The sequence below is a fragment of the Protobothrops mucrosquamatus genome, unplaced genomic scaffold (genome assembly GCF_001527695.2).
Source record: "Protobothrops mucrosquamatus isolate PMUCROS unplaced genomic scaffold, P.Mucros_1.0 scaffold_65, whole genome shotgun sequence".
Lineage (NCBI taxonomy): Eukaryota > Metazoa > Chordata > Lepidosauria > Squamata > Viperidae > Protobothrops > Protobothrops mucrosquamatus.
In genome coordinates, this window is record NW_015386141.1 from 505,159 (window position 1) to 516,036 (window position 10,878).

General features: G+C 34.3%; 1 protein-coding gene across 1 annotated transcript; it reads right to left on the reverse strand.

Moving 5' to 3' along the window:
• Positions 1-1,990: 1,990 nt before the first annotated feature.
• Positions 1,991-10,536, reverse strand: MRPL42 (mitochondrial ribosomal protein L42). Its single transcript, XM_015812825.1, has 6 exons — positions 10,485-10,536; positions 7,963-8,079; positions 6,534-6,597; positions 5,202-5,286; positions 4,226-4,386; positions 1,991-2,194 (listed from the first exon to the last, which is right to left on the reverse strand). The coding sequence occupies exons 2-6, from the start codon at positions 8,027-8,029 to the stop codon at positions 2,149-2,151; spliced, it is 423 nt and encodes a 140-aa protein (XP_015668311.1). The 5' UTR covers positions 8,030-8,079; positions 10,485-10,536; the 3' UTR covers positions 1,991-2,148.
• Between the last annotated feature and the right edge of the window lie 342 nt (positions 10,537-10,878).

Consider the following 10,878-nt stretch of genomic DNA (forward strand, 5'->3'; position numbering starts at 1 on the left):
TTTTCAGAAGGCAACTAGACTTTCTTGGTTTGTTTTTTTTCTTGAAGACATTTTACTTTTCATCTAAGAAGCTTCTTCAGTCCTGGTATAGTATCACATGTGCACTCAAAGCTGGAACAAAGGAGAGGTAGTTGAAAGTGGGTGTGGAATTCACAATTGTGCCCACCCTTCTTTCATATGACAGTCAAATAGATGTCTGCCCCAAAGCAAGCTGCACCAAATTTAATGGAGCAGATGTCTGGGTAAATATCCCACATGCTCCGAGATCCTGAAAAGTGTGTTTGAAAGTCAGACCATTTCTTTCTCAGAAATAGTTTTGTGTTTTCTCCTGCCACCAGATTTCTGGCACTTCCTCCCTCTGGGCATGAGAAATGCTTGCAAGGCCACTGGAGTTCAAGAGTTGTTTGCAGGACAAACATCTCTCTTGCAATTTCCTGTACAAGTAGTCCTTGATTAACAACAGTTCGTTTAGTGACCGTTCAAAGTTACAACTCTCTGAAAAGTGACATATGACCATTTTTCACACAACTGTTGCAACATCCCCATGGTCACGTGATCAAAATTTGGATGCTTGGCAACTGGTTCATATTTATAATGGTTGCAATGTCCCAGGGTCATGTGATCTTTTGTGATCTTCTGACAAGCAAAGTCAATGGGGAAGCCAGATTCACTTAACAACTGGGTTACTAACTTATCAACTGCAGTGATTCACTTAACAACTGTGGCCAAGACAAGGAAAGGATCTGAGATCACCCAACTCTGAGAGATGAAGGAATAGTTAATTTACTCAAACTGTGTTTGGCATCTTTGAAAAGATACTAAGTTTGCATACTTTTAAATTAGACTTTCATAAATTGCTTGTTAACAGTTTTTCAGCTATTATAAATCTTTGTATTAATGATTTTGACAGTATGCAGTGAGTTTACCTTAAATCCTTAGCAAAAGAAAGTTTTAACTACTAATTTGAGAACTTAATTTTTTTGGGGGGGAATAAGCAGGAAAAGAGTGATTACAGTTTGATATTAGAAAGTTACTAATGGACTAAGGGTCCAGATAAATTTGAAATAAGATTTAATTATAAAGAATTTTTCCTGTGGAAAAATGCCTGATTTTCTAAAAAAATAAAATTTTAAAAATTGGGCATGAGGGAACATGATTATAATGAAAAGAAGACATGAACTTGACTGTAGAATTACAGAATGGAAGAAAATATTCTAACACTGGACATATTGGAGGTATATATTTTTTTTTTAAAAAAAGGGTTCTGATGTTGATAGCGTCAACGGAGACATCTGCCTCTATGGAGTGGCTGTACCTAAATGAGGTTATGGAGGAGGAACAAGTTCTGCCTGACAGAGTTGAAAGTGGATTTACAAATGATGGGCTACAAGAACAACATGTTAAGAGATATTACATTAGATATATAAAAGTAACCAGCTGTTTTAATAATTAAAAGGGATATAGAAACAATAAATCAAAATAGAAACAATAAGCCAATATAGTTAATTTTCCTATACTGAATTTACAAAAGAGGCTTGTTAAAGTTTTGAAGAATCTCTTAAGAAGGGAAAATAAAGGGCTTTTACTTTCTTTCTATTCTTTTAATTTATATTAATTTTTACACTAATTTGGTGTAATTTACACTAATTTGGTGCCCCAAAGCAGGCTACACTGATACTGTACATTTTTTTCTGTCATTTTGATTCTGACAATCTTACTAAAATTTCTGAAATAGAAAATCTGGTCATTATTTTCATAGAGACCCAAAAAATTTTCTATTGGGTAGCAAGAAATGAAAGTCCTCAAGATACTTTTCATAAAGTTTATTATTTAGTTTTTATTACTAGTTTTGGCTGCATGTTGTTAACATGCACTCTCATATGCCCACAGCCACATATTCCCCCCTTCCCCAAAAAGTGTAGTAAATCTGAATTCGTGTACAGTGGTGCCCTCTGGTGGTTCACATACCAATTCAACTAAACTAGCAATATTTGGGAATATAACTTTTATTTTGCATATCCTTAGATTTTACAAATCAGAATCCCAAGATTCTATAAATTATCTAGAGAAATGGACAAGGTTTTAGTTAGAAATGAATCCTCCCTCTACAGAAAGTGGTTTTCCATGATGATAAAGACAAATGTAATTTCATCGGTCTTTGGGAGTATTGGTTTTCTTGCGTCTAGTGTGATACCTAAATTGGAAAAAAAACAAACAACGGAAGATATATTAAGCTTGTATCTCAGACACCAAATAATTTAAATACTTGTTTTTTAAGAGATTAAGAATGTTATTAATAGTTACATTTGAAAACGTTATCTTTATAAAGGAAGACAGTAAAGACATGTTCTATTTATCCAATAAAATAAACATTTTTTTTTGCAGTTTCTTTGATCATGCAACAAATCTACTGTTTTGGCTCAAGGGCAAAAGTAACTCCCAGCTGTAGAAGGATTCAAAATATTTTTAAAATCTGAACCCTGCTTGGAACATTCATAAGGGCAGAGGTTCACCAAAGCATACCCAGCACTATTCCCACTTTCACTGAAATGTCTGGTGGGAAAAAAGAAACAAGATTTTCTGAGTTATTTCTAGACTTTCTAGACAATGGAATTCTGTTATCTGTCTTTCTGGTTATGTTGCTAAAGTTAGACTTCCATGTCAATATTAAATTATTTCTTTTTTAAAAAAAAAATCTGTGGGACCATATTCCAAGGGAATAGTAGTAAATTGTACTGATCCAGATTCCTAAAAGGGAGGGTATACATTCCAGAGGAGTAAGAGAAAGCTCAATTCAGATAGTTTGTGTGAGAGAAAGAGAGTGAAGAGAGCCCTTCCCTAATAGTTCCCTGAGTATAGGCTTGAATAGCACAGTGTTTAGTTTGGCAAGATTCTGTCTAGAGGTAATGAATAATAAAAAAATCTGCTGGATGAATCACCACGTCTTTCTTAGTTCTGAGGGTCTGAAAGGAAGCTTGATCATTCTAAGCATAAAAGTATAATATGAATAAATCCTATTCAACACCTTGATAGAAATCAATGACACCCCTGAAACTTTCTCAAATTGTGTCTCATCCAAAGCTGTATATTCCTTTAAGAGCATTTGATTGACACCAAGACATTTAGAATGCATCTCATGTGCAATCAGCTGGGCTACAGGCATACCAACTTCCCAAAGAAGTACAGGCCCCAGTCACATGATACTTTTTCACTACTTCCACTGGGAAGCAATTTCATTGTCAGGAATTTATTGGCCTAGTGGCTTATGGAGCAAAATGGTCCATTAAGCAATCAATCATAAATACTCGTTCTTAGTTCCAAGCTTGAAAAATAAGAGATGTAAAATTAAAAGTTCTCCAGAATATATTTCTCACAAAATTTGCTAGTGAAACTATTCCTAGGCAAAAGTAATTCTTAGGAAGAAAAGCATAACTGCATGCACATTTTCACTTATCACATTCCTAAGAGAGTTCCAAGACCTGAAAATAAAAAGCAAAATATTTGCACAACATAGTCCTCCTACATTTTAGAAAATGCTGAACAGTAGCTGGACTTTCTGAATCCAAAGAAAGGTACACTGCTTTAGTAATGGCAAATAATTTTGCACCTTTTTTAAAACAAATCTTTGAATGGCATTGTTTAATTTCTAAAAACAATTTATTAACTCTTGAATCTAAATGTTAGAGGTATTGCTGATATATGATCAGCATAAGATGTTCCCAAATTCTTCCAGTATTTAGACATTTGGTAAGAACATTTCTTGATCCAATGTAGCATACTTTTCATCCAAGATGCATGTGCAGTTATTTTTAATTTTGGTGCAGTGGTTAAGGTGCTGGACTAAAACCATAGAAATCTAAGTTCAGATTCACCCTCAGCCATGGAAATTCATTCAACCTCCTTAATGTACCCATAGGTAATCAGAGGGTCAGAAATGTGAGGAACTGTAAGTGCACGAGTGCTGTGGGTTTTTCAGGCTCACACAGAAAAATGAAAAAAAAAATCTGCCTCTCTTAATGAATAGCAGAGAAATGCTCTGATTATGTAAATTCCAAACACTTCTTTTCTATCATTTTCAAAGAATGTATAAACCTAAGGGTTGAATCCTTGAATCCTAATCAATCAATAAATGCAGACCAAACCTGTGATGCACCAGGAAAGAACTTGAAGTATTGTAATTCCATTCCATTTTGATTTGACAATTGATACCTTCATAAATACTTACTGTCCCACAGGATACCAGCGATGTTTGGTTGTGTAAAACATTTTACTAAGTGTCTCAATTGTGGGCTCATTCTTGTAGACTTCTGTTTCTTCTAATTTAGATTTCAGGACTTGTTCATGTGTTTCTTCTTTATAGGTCACTGGGTCTAGTTGTGGAATGGGCTGTCAAAGTATATGTCATACAAATTATGAAATAGAATTAAAAGTCTATTTCTCCAAAGAGATTCCAGTTACTAACACTACACATCCAGATGAGCAAATTATTATTATTAGCACTAATATTCATCAAGAAAAGTTTTGTAAAAAGCCTTTCTAGTAAGACCTTACTAGAAGGGCTTTTTATAAAACTTTTCTTAGTGTTTATAGCTAGCCTAGCATCCTGTTTCCAACAACGGGCAGCCATAATATGCTGCTTTTAAATCTGGAAGACTTGCTTATTCTCTTTGCCTACTCTCTTTAATCTATGGGAGTCAATAATTACATATTTTGTGGCACTAAATTCATAAGATAATTGTGTATGGAATAAAAATATTATTCTTTAAATGTTATTCCAATCAATATTAGAATAACTGACTCCAAACTTTAGAGAGGGAACAAACTACAATTTATCATTTACAACTATACTCAAGGTAATCTATAATCAATTAAAGCATTTGCACCTTTTAAAATGATCTTAAACAATATTTAAGATTAATGCCAATACTATCCTTCTTTTAAATAGTACTGATATTACCAATTCCAGAGCATCATTTTCCCACTATGTGACCTGAATGTATTTATGTCCTTTATTTGAAGGTAGCTCAAAGTATCTGAGGTTATCCATTAATGTAATTCTGCTACCTCCTGTATTTACCTTTTATGATCTTATCTTGTAAATCACATTCTTATTAAGGGATAACACACAGCAACATATATATGAGGAAGATTACCTAGGACTAGTAACAAGTTTCAGGAAGATGCAATTTTCAGTAACTTACTTTTGTGTGCTCATACGGAATGTCCACTGAAGGGTGATAGCAAACAATTGTCTTTCCATCTGATGTCATAGCAAGTTCAACTTTGCTAAAAAATAAAGCAGATGTCAATATTCCTACCATTTTAAAAAAGATGGCATTGGAGATAATACTTTAATTAAAATTTAAGGAAAATATATTAAACAGTAATTATTTTGAATGATACTCATAAGCTGTAAAATATTTAACTAAAAGACACTCACAAGACTAGAAGTTGCCAAAATATATTCAATAACATATTTTAATAAAGGTAAAAAAAAACAAGCAAGCATGCAATATATAAACTGCATAGGAGCTAAACGTGTACATACATAAATGTTATTTGTACTCTAAAAAAAAGATAACAAATTTTTAAACAGCCATATTCAATATTTCTGTTGGATGGATGAAATGCCTCCGTGAAGACATGACAGCCATAGGCATATGCCTTGCTGATGCTGCAGACTGAAGTGGTGAGTGAAATGCAAAATTGTGTACCCTGCAATATAATAGAAATAACACAAAGAACAAGAAGAAGATTCAATATTTTTGTTGAAAAGTAATTAGTGAAAGTACTTCTACAGTAATACAACTAAAAATGGAGATCAAATGTTGTATAAAACATTTGAAGGATTATTCAAGATTTTTTGGCACTTGTGTCAGTTTTCTAACCAATTTTTCTTAACATTTTGAGTTGCCTCAGAATAAAATATATTTCAGCTCAGGGGATATGATAATAGTATGTTAGCTTGAAAAGTGGACCATACTGGCTCTATCAGATCTGCTTACATTCTGCCCCTAATATATAAATTTGCAGAAAGGCTAGACAATTTCTTTGTAAAGCAACTTCTGGAAACACTGCATATAGCACTTCTCTTTCATAATTAAAGAACAATATACATATAGAAACAGCTGGAAGCAGTTTACAGAACCAAAAAAGGCAGGTCCTTTGTATGCTCTTCCACATATTATGAATAACTCTTCTGCAGGATTTGCAGTCCTAGTGAATAGTTATTTCACAATTTAAATAACCTTTATGAAAAAGCTGCTATTCTTATCTGTTTAGAAATTAAAGTAATATATATTATTAATTAAACCAAATCAATGTATCAGGCTGGTTAGTTTAAAACAAAGGTACACACCAGTTTTTGCATTTGTCTTTATGTCTTCAACACAAGACAAGGGAGTTGCAGTGTACTGGGGATATTGTGATGGCACACTTACGATGCTCAATTACCAGTCCATTCATTACAAATGTTAGCATATAACAGTCTTTGTAAATTAATAGTGCTAACATATAGAATAGTTAATACTTACCAGTTATAGTCATCAGGAAGTGGTGAATACGTAGATTTGGGGCAGGCATGAAATACGGCTGCATCTGCAAATACAGGAGCTAAATAGTATTACACACTAGATTGTCAAGTCTCTTTTAACACTGTGGGAATGAAAATACCACAAAGAGTATACATTGTAGTGCTAATCTAGGAATTGATGATAAATTTAGGGGTTTTAATTCTGGCATAAATCCAGTTGTTTCACTATACAAAAATTGTAAATCAAATTACAGCTTCGAAAGAAAAAGAAAAAGGACTTCTATAGGGCAGTTTTATCCAACTTGGTGTTCTCCAATATTTTGGATTGGAATTCTCATAATCCTCAGCTTTGGTACCTTGGAATAATGGGAACTGGAGACATCAAGCAGAGGGGGGCTTCTTTAGAACATATAGAAAAAGGGGTGAGGTGGGGAAGGGATATAAATGTTCATGGACATTTAAGGCAAAACCACAGAAATGACATACCGGTACGTTGGGAATCTAAGTGTATGTCATTCAATAGCACTCATTAGTACTGAGCTCTATATTTTGAAAAAAAGTAAGACCAACAAGGCTCTTTTTCTGTTCATCTGCTATACCTAACAGCTGCCACTGAAGCTGCATTATTTGTTCTTCTTTACTGATGTAGTCCTGGGAATTTATATTTCTTATCACCCAAAATGCCATTATATTTCCTTATCCATGAATATAGGTAATCCTCATCTTACAATCACAACTAGGACTGGAAATTCTGTCACTAAGCAAAGTGTTTGATAAATGAATCATACCTAATTTTACCTTTTTACCTGTGGTCATTTAGAGAATCACACAGTCATTAAGCAAATCTGGCTTTCTCCTATTGATTTTACTTGTGGAAATCCCATGGGAAAGTTGCAAATGGTAATCATGTAACCATGGGGCACTGAAAGCCTCATAAATATGTGCCAGTTGCCAAATGCCCAAATGTTGATCATGTGACCACAGGGAGATTGTGATGGACTGGTTGTAAATAACTTCTTTTAGTACTGTCAAGGTTTCAAACAGTTGTTAAATCAATGGTCATAAGTCAAGGACTACCTGTAAAGACACTGACAACTAAGCAAAGATCAGAAAAATAGTAGAACTGTTTCTTCTTGCATAAACTGAATACTACTACTATACAGAAAAGGACTTAATCAAATTTACCTTAAAGTAAATTCTTTCTGTTCCTACCCAAGTCAAGTAACATAGTTTTATGGAGGCAACGTCCTTGTCTCTTGAGCAAAGGAAGGCCACCACATGGAGGTTTATCAGATGGCCAATGTTCATTTTTCAGAAAGATTGGAATGGGCTGTTGATTTGTAAATGTAAGGTCACTACTCTCCTGCCCATAAAGAAACAGTATTCTGGTATCCAATTAGCCAGTAACACAGAGAATGCACAATGCTTACCAGTTAGCAAAGGCTTCCTGATGAAAGTTGCCAAATGTAAAACAGATTTCCTTGAGGCTGTGGCCATGGTAGCAGGTTAAAGAGTGGAAATTGAAGAAATCAATTCAGGCTTCATTCCTGTTTGAAAGATAGCTCATTAGCTTAAATATGTTAAGTCAATAACAAGTCAATTTCTCCAGTGTTTCAACAGCTGTTCCATGCATTACTATGGAGCAGTTAACAATACAAAGTGTAATCATTGCCTGATAATTTATTTTAATTCCATAGATGGGAACTTCTTCATACTCACAGTCATTAGCGATTATGACTTCATTAGTCATAGTCCTCTGAACCAATCTTCAAAATTTCTAGGTATGTGGTTTCAGTTTCCATAATTACTATCAATGGCCATATTGATTGTGGAATTCTGAAGCTGAAGTCCACATACCTGAAAATTGCTATGGCTAAAAAGCACTGCTTGAAAGCTGCACATTTCCAAGGTAGAATTAGGATATTGCAGAAATAAGGAGAAACCAAAAGTTATATAAACCATGCAAGACCTGTTCATTTAAACAGTTCTATTTAGTCTTTTTGTAATGAACAGCCAAACGTTATAGCAGTATTTATGTGCCTACCATATAAATTTAACTTTTATTTAGTAATCAAATTTATATAGCTGCTCATCTCATGAAAAGTGACTGTGTGCATACAAGAATCCAGTAAAACAGTAATATAAAACAGTCATTATCTGAAACCATTATATAATAATTAAAAAAAATATTAAAACTATTTTTATTTATTTTTATCCTGCCTTTATTTTTATAAATACTTTAAAGTAGTGAACATACCTAATACAGTACTCCTTCCTCCTCCTCCGTCCCCACAATAACAACCCTATGTGATTGCACTTGGGCTGAGAAAGAATGAATGGCCCAAAGTCACCAAATCGGCTTTCCTGGCTAAGATGGGACACCCTCTCCCTTTTCAAGGCCAGTATCTTAATTACTACACCAAACTATAAAAGGAAAGTTAAAAAAAGAAAATAATAGGCAGAAAGTATTAATAATAGATCTGTTCTTTATCAAAATATTACTTGAATGCAATAGCTATTGCTGCCAATGGTGTGGCTTTAAACTAGTGCTCAAATCCCTAGTCTTTCACCAGCCCCCAAACTACGCAGAATTAACACAACTTGATTACTTTTCAACTTATTTCCCCCCCCCCATTCCTGCACATTCATCTTTGTTGTTCTTAATATTTGTCCCAGTTATTTTCAGGATGCACTTGTTTTACATTGCGCTTGCCTAATTCTTGGTGTGACACATGCATGGTGTGACATAGAGTTTTGTTTTTTAGCCAATTTGTCATTGTTAATTAGGCTGAGAGATGACTGGCCCAAAATCATTCAGCTGGTTGCTATGCCTAGGGGAGGACTAGAAGCTAGATCTGTTAACAGTCCAGCATTTAGCCACTACACAACTGGCTCTCTCTGCATCTTTATTCCAATATGGCTTTTAAAGTGATTTAAACAAACTAATGTTATTAATGCATTATCAAATAATAAAAGTAAAAATGCTACTTTAGTATTTTAAAACAGATAAAAATTTGTTCAAAAAATATTTTAAGCCGATACTTGAAAAGAGAAAGAAGCATCATTAGACAAGTATTTTAGGAAAGTAGTTCCATACAGTATCTGTGGGAAATGTGAAAATCCTGATTCTTTTTGCCATCCATTTAGTATCATTTGAAATTCTCAGTGAAAGATCTCAAGGCAGAAGTGAGAAACCTGTGTCATTCCAAATCTTGCTAACAGCTGGTCACAATGACTGGATCAATTAAATCTTATAAGTGAGTGCTGTCTGGAAAGCAGAAGGTTTATCACTGTTTTGGAACTTGGGTAAATTTATACTAGAAAAGGCATGCTCTAACATAGTTGTGCCTTGAGCTGTGAAATGAAATACTATGAACTGGTCTAGAATTAAACCATTAAATTCACAAACAGGTATAACATGAATTATAGGCTTGTAATAGTATTTTACTTAAAATGATATTTAAATTCTCCATTGATATTTAAATTCAATTAAGTCTACCATAATAAGTTATATCGTAAATTCCGATGCAATTAGTTTTGAAGTTTTTGTAATAAGTTGGCTTAAACAGCAGGAAAAGCAGAAATAACTGTCTGCTAGGACTTATTGCTCTCATTTTACTGATTTTACCTGATTCTGGTATTTACCAATCATTCTGGGTAAAAAAATAAACTAGCCACCAAATGTGGTGCTAACTAATAATTTATTTAATGTATATGCCGCTCGACTCCCAGCGACTCTGAGTGGTAAACAGTGTTGGACTAGGAGTGCCATAGAACGGGAGATTCAGATGAGAAGCGTAGAAGTTGCAGTCAACACGTGGACAATACCAGATAACCAGTACTACACTATTTAAAAGGCATAAACTAAAGTTTCTATATCAGGGCGCAAGAGGACGTGGCCAGACAGCCAAGAGTCTAATCCGGGGAAAAGAAATAACGCAGAAAAGCTTACCAAATAGAGGACACCGGATCTCTCTGACATAGACGAATTCTCGGAACAACTTCCGGGAACCTCTCAAGATCCACCAAAGGACATTGGGAAATGTAGTTCGGAAGAGAAGGCTGTCCAATTGGTAATGATAGCTGTTAGTACAGGAATCTTTCCGATTAGTTTCCTTTTCATAGTTTATCAACGCAAACTTTCCTTCCTTTCTTCTTTCAGAATCATAGTCTGTGTTTTGCATGGTATGTTGTGTGAAAACAGAAGAACAGTTCAATCTCGGGTGTCATCGGATAGGACTGGGAATGATTCCTACCTGAAACTCTGGACAACTTCAAAAAGTAAACTGTGCCAATAAATTTCTGGGTAGTTCTAGTATACTAGTGAAGTTTCTGATTTCCAGTTA

What these genes read in the sequence shown, in the direction of transcription:
- MRPL42 (XM_015812825.1), bottom strand. Translation starts at nt 8,029, where the DNA reads ATGGCCACAGCCTCAAGGAAATCTGTTTTACATTTGGCAACTTTCATC. An exon ending in CAGGAAGCCTTTGCTAACTG is followed by an intron (nt 6,598 to 7,962) that starts GTAAGCATTGTG and finishes CTGTATTTGCAG; the next exon opens with ATGCAGCCGTATTTCATGCC. An exon ending in CTTCCTGATGACTATAACTG is followed by an intron (nt 5,287 to 6,533) that starts GTAAGTATTAAC and finishes TTTATTTTTTAG; the next exon opens with CAAAGTTGAACTTGCTATGA.